This window comes from Orussus abietinus, unplaced genomic scaffold (genome assembly GCF_000612105.2).
Source record: "Orussus abietinus isolate OABI.00-Male unplaced genomic scaffold, Oabi_2.0 scaffold9, whole genome shotgun sequence".
Classification (NCBI taxonomy): Eukaryota; Metazoa; Arthropoda; class Insecta; order Hymenoptera; family Orussidae; genus Orussus; species Orussus abietinus.
This window is the reverse complement of record NW_019396004.1, coordinates 418,877-435,456: the sequence shown is the minus strand read 5'-3', so window position 1 is coordinate 435,456 and position 16,580 is coordinate 418,877. Positions and strand designations below refer to the sequence as shown.

General features: G+C 43.6%; 4 protein-coding genes across 12 annotated transcripts; 1 reads left to right on the top strand and 3 right to left on the bottom strand.

The window, feature by feature from the left end:
* Positions 1–233: 233 nt before the first annotated feature.
* On the bottom strand, positions 234–5,523 carry LOC105700804 (6-phosphofructo-2-kinase/fructose-2,6-bisphosphatase). 4 transcript variants are annotated; one of them, XR_001104153.1, is made up of 9 exons: positions 5,310–5,523; positions 5,080–5,228; positions 4,580–4,936; positions 3,154–3,581; positions 2,609–3,082; positions 2,287–2,521; positions 2,083–2,210; positions 621–1,140; positions 234–539 (listed from the first exon to the last, which is right to left on the bottom strand). XR_001104153.1 is itself a non-coding variant. In XM_012426980.1 (9 exons), exons 3-8 carry the CDS (start codon positions 4,704–4,706, stop codon positions 1,564–1,566), a joined length of 1,428 nt encoding a protein of 475 aa, XP_012282403.1. In that variant the 5' UTR covers positions 4,707–4,936; positions 5,080–5,228; positions 5,310–5,523; the 3' UTR covers positions 234–1,140; positions 1,549–1,563. The 4 variants fall into 4 exon arrangements, 3 of the variants coding, with proteins under 3 accessions (XP_012282403.1, XP_012282402.1, XP_012282404.1); XM_012426980.1 differs by adding an exon at positions 1,549–1,599 and having other exon boundaries at positions 234–1,140; XM_012426979.1 differs by having other exon boundaries at positions 234–1,140.
* Positions 5,524–5,616: 93 nt separating this feature from the next.
* On the bottom strand, positions 5,617–6,851 carry LOC105700748 (probable serine hydrolase). Its single transcript, XM_012426899.1, has 2 exons — positions 6,761–6,851; positions 5,617–6,689 (listed from the first exon to the last, which is right to left on the bottom strand). Exons 1-2 carry the CDS (start codon positions 6,849–6,851, stop codon positions 5,836–5,838), a joined length of 945 nt encoding a protein of 314 aa, XP_012282322.1. The 3' UTR covers positions 5,617–5,835.
* LOC105700803 (peptidyl-prolyl cis-trans isomerase sig-7) lies at positions 6,535–10,859 on the bottom strand. 4 transcript variants are annotated; one of them, XM_012426977.2, is made up of 7 exons: positions 10,483–10,859; positions 9,837–10,327; positions 9,529–9,770; positions 7,774–9,453; positions 7,206–7,495; positions 6,761–7,009; positions 6,535–6,668 (listed from the first exon to the last, which is right to left on the bottom strand). In XM_012426977.2, the coding sequence occupies exons 1-4, from the start codon at positions 10,550–10,552 to the stop codon at positions 7,833–7,835; spliced, it is 2,424 nt and encodes an 807-aa protein (XP_012282400.1). In that variant the 5' UTR covers positions 10,553–10,859; the 3' UTR covers positions 6,535–6,668; positions 6,761–7,009; positions 7,206–7,495; positions 7,774–7,832. The 4 variants fall into 4 exon arrangements, with proteins under 4 accessions (XP_012282400.1, XP_012282399.1, XP_012282398.1 ...); XM_012426976.2 differs by having other exon boundaries at positions 7,197–9,453; XM_012426975.2 differs by having other exon boundaries at positions 7,206–9,453.
* LOC105700802 (DNA excision repair protein haywire) lies at positions 10,352–16,405 on the top strand. Of its 3 annotated transcripts, XM_012426972.2 has the most exons (16): positions 10,352–10,455; positions 11,318–11,529; positions 11,606–11,716; positions 11,786–11,935; positions 12,022–12,195; positions 12,298–12,498; positions 12,577–12,674; positions 12,897–13,003; positions 13,092–13,388; positions 13,481–13,749; positions 13,904–14,068; positions 14,160–14,346; positions 14,453–14,601; positions 14,676–14,792; positions 15,730–15,873; positions 16,208–16,405. In XM_012426972.2, exons 1-15 carry the CDS (start codon positions 10,353–10,355, stop codon positions 15,856–15,858), a joined length of 2,469 nt encoding a protein of 822 aa, XP_012282395.1. In that variant the 5' UTR covers position 10,352; the 3' UTR covers positions 15,859–15,873; positions 16,208–16,405. The 3 variants fall into 3 exon arrangements, with proteins under 3 accessions (XP_012282395.1, XP_012282394.1, XP_012282396.1); XM_012426971.1 differs by lacking the exon at positions 16,208–16,405 and having other exon boundaries at positions 15,730–16,055; XM_012426973.2 differs by lacking the exons at positions 10,352–10,455; positions 16,208–16,405 and adding an exon at positions 11,052–11,228 and having other exon boundaries at positions 15,730–16,055.
* Positions 16,406–16,580: the final 175 nt, after the last annotated feature.

Below are 16,580 nucleotides of genomic sequence, written 5' to 3'. Positions count from 1 at the left end.
CCTGTGCATACTTCGTCTCCGAGTGACGTGACGTCTGCTTTCATAATCTCCTCTTATACGGACGTTTCGGTTATCTTTCGAAGTCATCCCCTCCCTCTTGCGATCCAATGGTTAGAGATGTCTCCCTAGGTTTATCCTATTTTTCCCTTTATTCGGTTCATTGTACCATTGAGCGTTACCTTCTCTCTTCTCCGATGTTTGAAGTACTTAATCCGGTACATCGGATGAGGGTGTCGTCTAATAAAAAATATATTTCAACAAGTACAATATCTTTTGGTGAAGTTTAGTCGTCGTACATGACGGATATTACATGTAAGAATATTTTCTACCCAGGCTAGGGGGTGATCGGCTGAGTGGATCTTAGAAATGTACTATTAATTCGTAGCAAAGCATTATTTTTATCGTGGGAAGACTGAAAACTGGACTTAGCTTACTGTTAGAGGTATTTAAGATTGTCCAGGGACCGGTACGGTACGTTCCGCTAAGTTACCCTTTTATCGGTTCGTGTAGGTTACTTCGACGGTTTCATCTGCCAAGAGCTGTAAAGAACGGAGCTGTCTTTGTCCACTAGCGACTTGCCAAAAGTATTGTATATAAATTCGATATATAGCGTACTTTACCATATATCTCAAGAACGACAATTTAACATTCGTATCACATGTTCCCTTTCTTTATACGGAGTAAGGTTCGCTTGTACTCTCGTGCTTAAGTTTCCTTTGTAGTAATTTCAACTAAATCGAGACAAATGGAGGTACATTTTCCATTTTTTTTTTTTCCTTGGAAACCGGTGCCAAGTGTTTTCTTCCATTGCCAATCCATGGGTTGCGATTTCATGACTAAAAAATTACATTTGACTCAACAGACCGACGAAGCATCGATGAACGTTCTTCTCGTGGCTTCGTAAAGTGAATCGACTAATAATTTCCTGTACTCCTTGGGTCACCGATAGTGGAGTACGTCACGAGACGAGTACGATGATTCGATCCGGTGTCTACATACTCCGAGAGGCAGCCAGCTGCCAAAAATGCTATTTCGTCGTCTCGAAAAGAATGCGTCAGCTATCCCAAATTGTTATCGTTACTGTCACGTTTGGAGGTTACCCGGCCTCGTCCTGTACCTCTCCTCCAAGTACCCAGGAACCTGCAAAGAATTTCAAGAAAATCATAAGTCAGGCTCCTTACGGTTACTTTCACTTGTACAAATAACGTATGAAATCGTGACGTCCACTGTGTTAAAACAACGCGTACGAGACCACAAAATATTAATTACAATTTTGACATCGATCACACAAAAAAGTTTCCATTAGTCCTGAGTTTATCGACCCAAGTAATGCCATGGAGTAGTCGATAAGCTGCGACAAGTGTTAATAACTGAATTCGATTACTTTTCCCAAGTTAATTTATTTACGTCAGATGTATATATATATATGTACATACATGATTCATACAAGCAGCCTATTCTATTCAATTGCCATACAGACATTCGCATTCATGCCGAAACCATCGACGCACAACATGCACAAAAAATACAGGAGCCGAGGAAATGTACCAGAGCTTGAATAGATCAATAGCAATCGTCAATTGCCCTAGCTTTGAAGCTCTGAAACACGAACAAAGGACGGTAACGATTATCTGGAAAACATTGCCGAAGTAGCTGTACAAATAATACAAATCCTTGCTAAATTATCTTCGGTATGTTGTGCGTCACCCGGACCAAGTAAATGCAATCGTTGCCGATAAATGTACAATAAGTGCCATCTCCGTAGGTCTACTTCGATCATCGGTCCTCGAGGGTCCACTCCGAGGGAGGTGGACCATCAAGAAACACTTTGCCGTCCCGATATCTACACCTCTCCGGACTTGGGGTTCTCTCGAAGGAGGGCATTAATCCATAAAAAATATCTAAGGTGCGGGAAACCTCCGGGTAAGTGTGAAAGCGGGTAAGACGTGTTTCAGTGGTCGCTCTCAAAGCAATGCAAGGCAGTCGGTACTCGGTCTCAGGTTTTTCGGGAACGGCAAGCGAGCTCCGGGGTCCGTCGACCGGACGGCTCGTTTACTGGGAATGCGAGATAATGGTCTCTACCTTAGGTTTCGGCCGATGAGTGTCCACGGCGTCGATGGGCAGCCGGATGTGCTCGACCTTGCAGCCATAAGCCACCGGGGTGAGCTTGATTATCGTGTGAAGAGGAACCTGCAGGTACGGCAGCTCGTCTGGAAGACGAGAAAGAAGTGAAACAACTACCCTGGACCGCCTGCTTAAAAGCCAAAGAGGGGACCTCCCACGAACCTGCGTTCTTATCCAGGAAGTACGCCAGCAGACACCTGAGGACCGCTTGATGGCTCACGACGAGGACGTTGCCTTGCCTCTCGAGCTCCATGATGACGGGCTCGAGTCGCGCCACCAGGTCCTCGTAGCTCTCTCCCCTTGGGTATCTGTACGAGAATTTGTTCTGGTCCCTCGCTGCAAAATCCGCCGGGTACTTCTCCGCGATCTGGCTGTACGTCATCTCCTCGCAGATGCCCTGGGGAGAGAAAAGAGAGTAGGTGAAGACCCGGCGTCCACGAGGCGCTATTTATATATTTACGTGTACTCAAGATTTCGGACTCACGGCGTCGATCTCGTTGAGAGCCTTCCACCTCTCCTGGGGCACGTTGACATCCTTGGCGGTCTGGATGGACCTCTTCAGCCAGCTGGTCCACACCCGCAGCCCGTGGATGTCCTGCTGGGCGATGTACTCGGCGAGCTCGTTGGCGTAGGCCCGACCCCTCTCGCTGAGATCCGAGTCCCCGCCGATCCTGCCGTCCAGGTTCATCGCGCTCTCCCCGTGGCGGGTCAGGTAGATCGTCCTCGGCACTATGTGGATGTTCATCAGGTAATAGACTATCCGACTCTGTATGTGGCCCTCGTGCTTGTGGACCAGAACCTTCTCCCCGGTGTTGTAGATCTTCATGAAGGAGAGGCTGGCCTCCCGGTCCTCGTCCAGCGGCTGGTAGCGCTCGCGGTAGTGCTCGATCCGCAGCATGAAGTCCGCCAGCACCTCCTCCTTGTCCATGGTCTCGTAGTCCGGGCTGCTGACCTTAACCTGGAACGAGTGAGTTCGCGTTCACCTCCGTGTAGTTTCAGCGACGAGGAGGACCCTCCTCGGAGACTCACCTCCATAATGTTCTGCTCGACGATCTCGGGGTCGTTGCACACCGACTCGACGAAGAACAGCTTGAAGCCCATCTTCTTGACGACTATGTCGTGGATCATCTGGCGGCGGTCGGTCGTGGAGTTGGTCGCGTCGAAGACGGCCACCTTCCCGTCGCCGCTCTCGAGCCACTGGCAGACGTCCTTCAGGGCGTCCATCGCGCACTGCGTGCGGATCGCCATGGCCTTGACGTTGTCCGGCCGGAAGAACTCGTGGCACTTGTACGCCGAGGTGGCGTGCCTCCGGTACTCCCCCAGGTTGAACACCTTCGTGCTGATGCCGATCCAGTTCAGGTACCTGCAGAGCTTCTTTGAGATGTAGGTCTTGCCGCGGGCGGGCAGCCCGACCATGGCGATCACGTGGGGCTTGTTCACGAAGTTGGCCCGCTCGCCTGGAACAAACGTGGAAGTCGGTTAAGGGGATACTATGTACCCCGAGGGATCCTAACGTAAGAGGTACGCAAGGGTGTATATACCGGGATGCATGGGGAGACATTTGCGGGGTACTTACTCCACCTCTCGAACATTTTGGACGAAGGGGATCATTCTCGCGGGGATTAAGCTACCGACGACTTCCCTTCGTCCTCGAGGTTGGCGAGTCGCGTCGAGACGTCGATATGCGTGCCGGGGGTATATTCGATACGAATGCATTTATATACACCCGGGTATATCTGAGCGTCGCGCGGCCGCGTTGCGCAAGCCCTCGGCCGGCAACCAAGGCATTTCCTCGTCTTTTCCAGGCTCCTCGCGTGCCAATTCTTTTCGCCCTCCCCTCCGGCGAAGCCTCGTAAATATGGGAACTTTCCTATCGGACGCGGTCCGAGATCCACAAGGTTGACGCAACGATAACCGGGATCACGCGACGCCGCGGAAGAGGGACGAAGAAAAGGAAGAAAGAAAGAAGCTCGGGTCGTTCGGGATATCGGATAACGCGTCGTGCGGCTCGCAACGCGAGGGAACGTCTCGGTCCAAGGTCGCCTCGCGCGTCTCTAGAATTCATTGTCAATGCTAAGAGGCGCGACGACTCCGCGGCCTTCCCGATTCCGGATGAATCCGACGCAAATTGGCGCTCGCGTCGCCCCTAAAATTACATATAGTTGCAATTTGCGCGCACCGACCGCTCTTATCTGCTCCCCGATAAGAGGCTTCTAGGAGGAGAAAATAGCAAGGAACGGAACGCCTTCTACGCGTCATTTCGGATTCCGGCTCGATCCGGTTAACGAGCATAAGTCAGCCCCAACGACACCGATGTAGCTTCAAAATTCCTCCCGAGACCGGTTCGCTCTGGGAGTAATTTAACTGGTCAATTTGTAGGTTAAAGAGTGGTTTCGGGCACACGAGGTAGTTTGGTACTACGTGGAAAGACCCGAAGTTATCCTAATGTCTTTACCTCTTATAGGGAACGGTTTGGTTTGTATCGTATCCGATGAGGGTGGCGTGTAGTGCATCTCGATCTGAGAGTCGGACATGGTCCTGTGGTACCGATCTCGAGGATCCCTGCGGGCGGTGGCTCCCATCTGTATCTCGGAAATGCCACGAGGACGAGGTCTCCTACGTTCCAGGAAGTCGCGAGCGACCCCACTGGAACGGATCCCCTCAGGGTGCACCAAGGTCTCCGAATCAATGGTAGGGTGTTCCACGTTGCAACCGCGTGTCTGCGCCGTGGCGCAGTCACTTCCCCCAGGGAGGTATTCCTTATCTGGACGATCCGGTCGTCGAGGGAAGCAGGATTTTCTAACCAGCCAATCTAGAATTCGCAGGAGTTGTAGCTAGTATCGTCGTATCTTCTGTATTTATTCTGACGAAGACTCAGAGTCTTCTATCGCTCCAGACTCCAGAGACTCTTGTCGGTGGAAATTGGCCTAGGGATGAAGAACCCTTCCACAGTACCTTGAGTGGTCTCGGAGAGGCTCCGTGGCTTCCTCGGTAATTTTCGACGCAAAAGACGAAATCGAGCAATCCGGAGATCCTTGACACGCGTCGAGACTCTACAGAGCAGGCACCGCGAGCTCGCGCCGCTTTCCGCTGGCTCGTGCACACTGCAAGTCCAAAGTTTAGTGCGGGTCGCCTTTGGTTCGGAACCTTGAACGAATTTAATAGTAGGAGTAAAAGAGGGATACCTCGGGAGCTCCGGGAGGGGAGGCAAGGTTCTTCGACCAGTCGCGCACTTGTTGTGACTCCGAGGAGCACCGGGGGCACCTAGGGGCACGATGCGTCGCAACGTCACCACCTAACCTTTACACAGTTATTTCGCGCCGCGAGCGAATACGACTAACATGACTGACATCGGATGATCCTAGGAACGAACTACGCATCGTCCAATGCGCAAGCAAACTCTCGGCCAATAGGAACGCTCCGTTGAGACCACATGACCAATCACGTGACACACTATTGGCCGATTAAAATTGATTAACCAACAATTTATTCTTCGGTTTGGGAATTCTTTATTTAGAGATCGACGCTCTAGTAGGAACATAAATAAATACTTAAAATAATTACTTGAAATACTTGAACCGTCTAAGGGTAAACTCGGTGAAGCAGTGATCGTTTAGAAATATTCAGACTGAGTACGACTTTCGATGGTCTCACATCGTTATGCAACATTCACTGTCTCCATTTTTCAAGATTGGCTTTTTCACTAAAAAGCTATGTATTATGCTTTTCTAAAAAGGAATTGATCACATCGGCTACCCGTTTAGGTTGCAACATGTGTAAATGGTGAGTTCCGGGTAAGCATTCGAGTCGAAACTCACTGCAGGTTGTTTTCAATATATTTGCAATGTCATAAAAGTTCTCGTCACTTTCAATTAATTGCAATCCCTCGGCTTTGACGACTAAGTAAGGATTTCTAATAAGGTTTGCTATCTGTCGCAGGTGATCGTGAGTGTAGCCAGCATACACGAATCTCAATTTCAATATTGGATCCCTGCTAAATACGTATGATCCATTTTTTAATTTACGGGCTCCTCTAATCATAAGGGTTTTACATGCTTTCTCGTCGATGGAGTTATTTGTAGCTTCAATCCATCTTTTCATGAGATCGGCCTCCGAGTAGCTCGGTGGTGGAGTCCTTTGGTTCTCTACAGCTAATAATTTTGGTATACCATTAGCAAGTGCTTGACTGTGTTCAGGAACATGTCTTGACTCATATTTTAAAGCATCGATAGAGATCACAAATTTTGTGTGGTCTGGATACAGCGATGCATAATAGAAATGGAACATACAGCCCCAAGAGTGACCTAAGAGTCTAACATCTTTCCAACCAAAGTACTCCTTTATTCTGTAGATTAGTATCACGTGAATCATCTCTGAGTATAAAATTCCAGTTGGTAGCCAACTTGAGAACCCATGACCGGGAAGATCGATGGCCAGGATAGGACTGTTAAGTAGCGGTGCCAGGTGATCAAAGGATCCTGCATTATCTTGCCAGCCATGGAATGTTAGAATAGGCTGCTTATCCTTGGGGCCCCACCACTTGGCTGCCGTTATTCCAACATATTACTATTTTATTTTCTCTGACAAATTGAACTATTTAAAACTTTAAATAAATAGAAGGATCGTACAAACTTACCGGCAATCCGACCCCATGGCACAGGAATCTCTACCTCGGCAGCTTCTTTTGAAGCAAGTTCTACTTTACGACAAAACATTCGCCTTGTCATTGCATGATGAAATATTTGTTTGTAGCCTGGCCATTGTGAAAAACATAATCTTCCATACATTATATTTGGTGACAGACTTTCCAGTTTTAAACGAAAAATTTGTTAATTAAAGAGACTCTGCACAATTGCAATCGATCTCTTTGATGCTGAATGTGACACTGCAAATTGCCCATTCGATTTAGTTGAGTCTTCCATTCTTCCCTTATCATGCTTACTTGTAAAATCATCAACAAAGCAAGATTACATTAGCGATTGCAAAATTACGTTAGCAACTATCAAAAAAAGAATTTACACTCAAGTGACAAAAACTTAAGGCATTCTCGACGAATGGTAATGGGTACTCACGATACTCACCGCAAAGAATTATACGTTTATTCAACAGTTACAACATTTTGGGTCCACTGTTCACATCTCACAATGATTCAGCACTTTTCTATAGAAACTGTTTTCTCTGTCTAGGTTAGGAAGGCATGAGTGGTCTCGCCTTTACGGGAACGCACGAAATGCATTACCAATTTTTCTAATGATCTCCCACCGTTCACAAACGATATTTAACCACCAAAGCTATGTTCCAAAGTCCATTGCTTTAAAGTTAACAGATCTTTCCTTTGCCCTTCTCACGAGATTACAATCAACTTTCGTCACTGTTAGGTCATCAAAGAAAAAGAAAAATTAAAGTTTGCTGTTGAATCTTATCAAGACACTTGATCTCGTGCTTGCACAAGGGCAAAAAGACAAAAGCCAGAACAACCTCTATCAGTCCAGCAGTGTGCATATTTTTATTTATCTACCTTTGTATAATTATAAAAAATGTTTGAAAAAGTGATTGTAGTACAATCGACATCCGAGTTACATTTAATTTCGAACTTATTCACACTTCCATTTCCATTTATCAAGTCCGTTCTTCTTTTTAATACTCTACCTGTATTGTTTTAAGTAGATTGTTTTGTAAAAAATTATTTCCAAAAAAACTCAGCAAAATCAAACTCCACTCTTGCGTTTAGACTTCTTATGTAATTCTTCCGACCTGTAATTAAATTTTCTGTGATCCATGCTAAGTTTGTATTTGCTGCGACTATGTTTATCGGTTTCGTCAGAATTATGTCGATCTTTCTCTCTCAATTTGCTATCTTTTATTGGTTCTTCATCATCCGAGCTTTCGGAACTTTCCGAGCTTTCCGAGCTGTCTTCCTCTTTTTCTTCCTCTCTATAACTATTATGCTTCTTAAACCGTTTTTCCTTTTTCTTATGACCCTTTTCCTCGTGCTTCCTCTTCTTAGTTTGACCGCTATGCTTCAACTTTTCGTCCTCTGTATCTTCATTGTTGGAAGACTCCTCTTTCCTTTTATGACTACTTCTAATATTTTTATTAGAATTGTTTCTACGTTTTTCCCTCGACTTCTCATCTCTCACTGATTCCAAGTCATCATCCGAGCTTTCAGAACTTTCGGAAGTATCGTCGCTACTTTCCTTCTTCTTCTTTTTCTTCTTACCTTTATGTTTGTCTTGATTTTTTGATCGTTTTTCTTTCTTCTTCTTCTTGCGACTGCCGCTCTCCCTCTTGTCGGTCTCGATTTCCTCTTCGTCAGAAGAAACAAACTCTTTCTGCTTTTTGTTCTTTTTGTGACTCTCTTCATAATCTTCCTTCTTCCTGTCATATTCATGTTTGTGTTTCCTATCGTCATCTCGATACGGAATCCTCTCTTTGTTTTCCGTCCCTTCGAGTTCCCTCCTGCCATACTTCCTTTTCCTATTTTCATCGTCTCGACAAAATGTCCTTTCTTCGTTTTCTTCGCGTTCTTTTTCCCTTCTATCGTACTTACCTTTCCTATCCTCGTAACTGCGATTATTAATTCGCTCTCCATTTTCCTCCCGGTCCATTTCCTTCCTCCCATATTTTCTTCTCCTGTCATCGTCTCGACAAGATGTCCTCTCATCCCTTTCCTCTCGTTCCCTTCCACGTTTATCAGTCGTTCTCCTCCTATCGGCATCATCTCTATACAACACCCTTTCCTCGTTTTCATCTCGTTCTCTCCCCTTTCTCTCGTGTCTCTTCTTGTCGTCATTTCTGTGATGAATTCTACTTTCTCCATCCTTTCCTTCTCCATTTTCATACATCCTTCTTTCTCTGTCTCTCTCCTTGTCGTTTCTATCCGCGAACTTTCGCTTTCTCTCCTCATCGTTTCTACAGACAATCCCACTGTCATCCTCTCGATTCCTTCCCTCCCTTCTTTCGCCTTTATTTTTCCTGCCTTCGTCTTCTCTGTAATTACCCTCGTTTTCCTTCTTATCATACCTCCTTTTCCGATGTCGAGCTGCGTTCTCCCCTTTTTCAAAACGTTCGTTTTGTCGTTTCCAGCCATGACGATCCTCCTCCGAGTCCTTGTTTTCCTGCCTGTTCTCAAAGTACTGTATACCCTTACCTTTACCTCTCCACCTCATTTTTGCTACCGATTGCGAGAAGTCCACGTGAATTCGTCTATCGTCGATTAGTACGTTGTCCATCTTGAAATAGGCCTCTTCGCAGCTCTTTCGATCAGCGAATTCAATGAAGGCATACTGGAGCGAATCTCCGGATTGTCTGTCGCGTATAACTTCGCACCTGTACAGAATTATTAGTTGTATCATTTTTTTTAACTCTTCTATCGCATACTACCAGTCCAGAAAATTTAATTACCCAATGATCTTTCCAAATCTGCTAAAGATGATTTCTAGATCATCATCGTTTGTCACTGGATTCAACTTGCAGACAAATAAAACGTTCTCAGGTGGAGCCATTTCTGCGTCGGGAATGTCCCCGACGATCTCTAGAATCGTAGCCCGTGCCTTTGCCTCTTTTTCCTTCTGCATTTCTGTGATCTCTTCGATCGACATGCCTGCGGTGTCATCGATAGCCTCATCAGCTCCTATTCGTTCACTCTAAAAAGGAAATATATGCTATACTAAAAAGAGAGAACAACTAAAATTATACAGGTTAAGAATTACCATTAATGCTTCTTTTGTTGGTTCTGGGCTTCGATCGGGTACCACTAACCCTTTAGGATCATCATATGGATCTTCGAGTATGACAGTATGTGATATGCGTATATCTTGATAAGGCCGATGATCGTCATCGCAAATGGTTTCATTGAATTTTAAGATGATCTCCAGTCCCTCGGCTATCTCTCCAAAAACGCAGTGCTCGCCATCCAAAGATTGTAGGTCAGAACCCAGGGTAATAAAAAACTGAGAGCCAAGCATGCTGTCTCCGCAATTAACCATCGACAGCAAGCCGACTCTGTCGTGCTTGATCTTAGGCATTCTTTCGGCTTCGTAGTAACGAGCTTGGTCGCCCAAGACAAGACTGTACACGCTTTCTCCTCCTTTGCCTGTTCCCAGTGGATCTCCAGTCTGTGCGATGAAACCATTTTGCACTGTATGAAACAGGTTCCAATTGTAATATTTTATCTTGCACAATTTGAGGAAGTTGCGACATGCTGAAACCAGGAGACAACAGGTTAAATGTTAGAAAAATTCACTGCTGGTACATTATCAATATCAATTTCACACTTTAAAAATATAACAAACGAAGGATGTAGGTGTGCTAGAATGAACAAAACATCAGGTGAATATTTATAGGTTAAATGCTCACTCTGGGGTCGTTCTGCCGTGTAGAGATCGACAGTAAAATCGCCAATCGTTGTTTCTATTACCACTGCCATCCTCGATAATTCAAATCTCCTTTTAATTTATATTTAATCAATATTTACATTTGCACGATCAACACTCTAACCTAACCTCATCGCGTTGCACAACTCGTTTAGGTGCAAGATTCTAACAATAAATAAATATTAAAGCGTTCACATGTTACACAATCGTGTATTGAAGGCTGCCTAAGTGTCCTTGTTATTTCAATATTCTAATTCAATGCTATCCTTTATATATTTACAAAGTAACGTACTTTCCAAAAGGAAGAACGAATTTAGAGAATTAACAGAATAGGTCCCATGGGAGGAAAAGAGACGCGGATAGAAAGGCAGGTAATGTGTGAATAAGATAAAGACACACGTAACCCGCTATATATATTGCTATAAGTATAAACTCTGAATTAAAAGAGATGGAGAAATGTTTTCAGCGCCGCCATCCGTTGGCAAACATACTAATTATCGAACACCGAATGTCCGTATCCTTCCGGGCTTCTATGTGACTTGTAATTCTTTGCTTGTACGGGCAGGGATCTGAGTTTGATATGTCAAAGTTTTTCCTTTAATTAATTACATTTATCTACTTTGAAATATTTATTACTACTGATAAATTGTAGATGGTACAAAAAAAATAAATCGGGTTAACGTTCATGTCCCGATATGGCTCCTCCAAAACGCGTGAAGAAAGATACTGGTACCTAACCTAGTTACGAGTATAAATGTATACTGAAGAATATTTTCTAATGCCATTGATAATTAATGCGTCGGTTTTGGCATTTCCAGACAGGGGAAAGTGGAAAAAACGTAAGGAGGATCACGACAACTATAATGATGATGACTTCGGAGAAGGTTTGGAAACGGAGGGCATTCCCGATGCAGCTAAAAATGATGTGGAGAAACAGGATGAGACTGCAGTTGAAGACGAGTTTGGTGCCAAGGATTATCGGTCCCAAATGTCGCTGAAAACAGATCACGATGTGAGACCACTTTGGGTGGTATGTAGTTGCAAGTAACAGATTATACTTGAAAAAATTAATAGCAGATATCAATCTTTACTGGATCATTTTTTAGGCACCGAATGGTCACGTGTTCTTGGAGTCTTTCTCTCCAGTTTATAAACATGCTCATGATTTCCTAATTGCCATCTCAGAGCCTGTGTGTCGACCTGAACATATTCACGAGGTAAATTAATAAATAATAAATTAATGAGATTGATTCCTTAAATGTTGAATCATTTAATATCATTTACAGTACAAACTGACAGCATACTCATTATATGCCGCTGTCAGTGTTGGACTACAAACTCATGACATAATTGAATATTTAAAACGGTTAAGCAAAACTTCGGTGCCAGATGGTATTGTCGAATTTATTAAACTCTGTACACTGTCTTATGGAAAGGTGAGTAGACGATCCAGTTTTATATATTTTTTTATCTTGATATTCTGCCAGCAAATGAGCAAGTGAAATTAATTTTTTTCGTTCAGGTTAAATTAGTTTTGAAGCATAACAAGTATTTTGTCGAGTCACCTTACCCAGATGTGCTGCAAAAATTGCTGAAGGATCCTGTGATTCAAGAATGCAGGCTACGACAGAATGTAGACGAAGCAGAGAAGGATACATTGATAACAAATATTAATAGCAAAGCGAAAACTGTGCAGGTGTGAAAATATTTCATTAATTTATAATCTAGTGAAACTGAATTCTCTTCATTATGCATAGTAAGAGTCTTGCAGTACCTTTATGGAATAATTTTCTTGTAGTTTGGAGCAAAGCCGTTACCACCTTCCCAGCCCACGACTGATGTAACTGCAGTAACGGAAGTACCTGCTGATCCAGCAACACCTGTCGAAACTGCTACCATTCCCGAAGACATCACCAAATTTTATGACAAAATTGATAAAGAAGATGAAGATGAGGAAGAGGAGCAACAATTAAAGACTGTCAGTTTTGAAGTAAATCAGGTGCGTGTTTGGACTATACCTGTCTAGAAATCTAACGAGAAAGGAAATATTTTGCTATAGAGATATTTCTCTTACTAGGAAAAAATTGAAGTGATACAGAAGCGATGCATCGAATTAGAATACCCACTACTGGCAGAGTACGACTTTCGAAATGACACAATCAACCCAGATATAAAGTACGTTTCATGTTATAGTTATATCGTTTGAAGAGCAAACTTTCTAAAGGTACGAAGATAAACGAAAATAATAATTATCTAAGAAATTGAACTACAAAGTGCATAGAAGTGGCTTCGTCTTCCATAAAATGCTGAGATTTATAACCTGTATCGTTTGCAACTAAACTTTTCAAAAGCGTCTTAATTTTAGAATGTTTTCAATTTGTTGGCATGTTATTTCAGTATCGATTTGAAACCATCAGCTGTACTGAGGCCGTACCAGGAGAAAAGTCTGCGTAAAATGTTTGGAAACGGTCGAGCCAGATCTGGTGTTATCGTCTTACCCTGTGGTAAGTTGAACTTTGCGAGCAAGCGCTAAACTTAGCAATGAAGCAAGCTAAATCTTCGAACTATCGAAAATTTTACATTAATTCATAGGTGCTGGTAAAAGTTTAGTCGGTGTGACAGCCTGCTGTACAGTGCGAAAGCGAGCACTGGTACTCTGCAACTCTGGGGTATCGGTGGAGCAGTGGAAGCAACAATTCAAAATGTGGTCCACCGCTGATGATTCGATGATCTGCAGGTTCACTAGCGAAGCAAAAGACAAGCCAATGGGCTGTGGGATTTTGGTCACGACTTATTCCATGATCACTCACACTCAGAAACGTTCCTGGGAGGCTGAGCAGACAATGCGGTGGCTCCAGGATCAAGAATGGGGCATCATGGTTTTAGATGGTCTGTACCTACGTATAATTTTAAATCATGTATCTAAGCAAACCAATAATAAGGAAACTATATTATAATTGAATGTCATTTCCGATTCACAGAGGTCCACACGATCCCTGCAAAAATGTTCCGTAGAGTGTTGACCATAGTGCAGTCTCACTGCAAGTTGGGATTAACTGCTACACTATTGAGAGAAGACGATAAAATCGCTGACCTGAACTTCCTCATTGGCCCGAAGCTGTATGAAGCCAACTGGTTGGAGCTCCAAAAGAGAGGATTCATCGCAAGGGTCCAGTGTGCCGAAGTGTGGTGTCCGATGACTCCTGAGTTCTATAGGGAATACCTCAGTTGCAAAATGAGCAGGAAGTTGGTGAGTCAATAAAATTGTCATTATCATATACTAAGAGATGAAGTAGAAAAAAATGTCTTTTCTTTGTATATTAAATTAAAGGAGAGTAGGAGGGTCTTTTTTAACAAAATAGCATTCACGGTGAAATAAATTCAGATCTTGTCCCTTGTTCCAGCTTTTGTATGTCATGAATCCAAACAAGTTCCGGAGCTGTCAGTACTTGATTCGCTACCATGAAAGGAGAGGAGACAAGACTATCGTCTTCTCGGACAATGTCTTTGCCCTGAAACATTACGCCATCAAAATGAACAAACCGTATATTTATGGACCTACGAGTCAGGTTAGTTAAAAAAAAAAAAATAACGAAAAAACCTTCGATGTGAAATTTTTTTAACTTAGACAGATATTAATAGGTCATGTTTTTTTTGCAGAGCGAGAGGATACAAATCTTGCAGAACTTTAAGTTTAACGTGAAAGTGAACACGATATTCGTCAGTAAAGTGGCTGATACTTCCTTCGACTTGCCGGAAGCCAATGTTCTTATACAGATTTCATCCCATGGTGGATCTCGAAGACAAGAGGCCCAGCGATTGGGAAGAATTCTACGAGCAAAGAAAGGTACCAATGCATTCAGGCGTCACTTTTATTCTCTTCAATAGTATCGTGACTTGATCTTTAAATTTAAGAAGTCTACTACATGTTTAAAAATTACTACGTGTTACAGGTGCCATTGCCGAAGAGTATAATGCATTTTTCTACACCCTGGTATCGCAGGACACCATGGAGATGAACTATTCAAGGAAGAGACAGAGGTTCCTCGTCAACCAGGGCTACGCCTACAAAGTGATTACCAAGCTGGCCGGAATGGACGACGTGAGTCTCGGTATTTTTTTATTAAATTGTTTATCCACTACCATGTCATCGTTGCCAATGTTTTACTCTTTCAGGATGCTGAGTTGATGTACAAGACTCGAGAGGAGCAGGGCCAGTTGTTGCAACAAGTATTGTCAGCCAGTGACACCGATGCCGATGAAGAGAGAATCCCTGGAGAAGGACCTCGACCGGTAAGCGAAACAGGAACGCTTCCCTGAAATAATTCATATTTAAATAATTAGTTGATCTACCGGATCAACAACTTTCGCTTAATTTCTACCAAAGATCACATTTTTGTGAAGAATTTGTCGATGAGCAGGTGTAAGCAGGGGTTAGCAAAAAAAGCACTGGACTAAGACTTCATGGAATATTTATGCAGTGTATAAATAGCTTTGGCAGACTATTATCTTTTTCTTATCTTTGTTGTAATTCCTGGCGGTGTACACACTAGCTCAGGCGAACCTCGATAACGAAGTCTCATGGTCTTGTTATCAATACCAATGTCTGTAAATAATGCATTATCTCACTTTATTAGCCTCTTTCGAAATATATGGGCCAACTTAGCTACTTTATAAAGATAATTATAAGCATGGAATGCCTTTTTACCGACTAGGGTTCATTGGACCATCCAGGAAACACGTGCCAAAAATCTGTTAATTACAAATCAAACTATCAATACTAGAGTAAAGCTTTCAGTTGGTTGATTTATCCCTTGTTTTTTTTTCCTTTAATCACCAAATTCTGGTCAATTGGATTTTTAGCATTTCTAGTGATGTTATTGATTCATTTCAAATTAATGTGATATTTTTTTCCTGGGTTGATCATTCTCCGATATGTTTTTTAGCACTCACTTTTCTCGCCAAGCAAACGCAAAGCGCTAAGCGTGCTCCCACTAATGTTTCCTAAACGAAAGGCCTATTATTGCCCATTTGCTTTTTGAAAACAATCGCTATCGACTTGATGGACTATTAATGGCTGTAAAGCATGTGCGGTTCTGCAATGAATCAAACATCCCAGTTATGGTTGTTTTCGAGATATTAAACGACGCGTGATTTTCAACTGTATCGTGTAAACCGTGCTAATATTAATTTATTAAAATTTAATCATTGACCCATTGCTTCTTTCCAGGTCGTCCGCAAGATTGGCAACATGGCTTCAATGTCTGGAGCTGACGATGCCGTGTACTACGAATACAGAAAATCTCCAGCCTCTTCGACGGCGAACAAGCATCCACTGTTTAAGAAGTTCAGGACCTGAAAATTCGACTTTTCGGTTTGTTTTCATTCTCTCTTTTCAGATAAGGTATGCAGGCCCATTGGGGCTATGATGATTAAATAATCATTTCTCATAATTTATTGTCGCTTGTGAACCATGGCCAAAATCAAGGCGGAGCCTTATCAAACTCTGGCGATAAACAGCAATAAACGGTTTGATTTTATTCCGTCGAAAGGGAACTCAAGCTAACCTCTCATTTTCATTCACGTCAGATTTATTTCATAGTGAAAGAAAATCGAAAAAATTGTGACGGATATCACTAGTTCTTCGCGTAAAAGATCTCGTAAAATAAAATTCGTAAGCTGTAGGACGTTTCTCTCATTTCCCAAAGGAAAGTTCGAGTTTCTTCGGGAAGCGCCGATTGGTCGGCGCGGGGGCGCCAAGACCGCGCGGAGCGCGCTGATTGGTCGGCGGATCCTTGGTGGGACAAGATGGCACCGGTTTGCTAGAGCACCGAGGGGTTGCGAGAGAACCTCGCCCCTTCCGACGTTCTTTCGTTATCTCTTTGTTCCTGAACAGGAAAGGCCGCGAGAAAGGAGATGACGCGTCGCCGAGTCGTTTCTTTGTCGAAGAGTGATTTTGCGATCCCAGGATCATCTTTGGGTTCTCGAACCGCGACGCGATCCAGAGTGGTCTCCGCACCCCACCCTCGCAGAGACCATTCTCTCTCTCTCTAGCCCAGGGACGTTCGCGGGTGCGAGAGA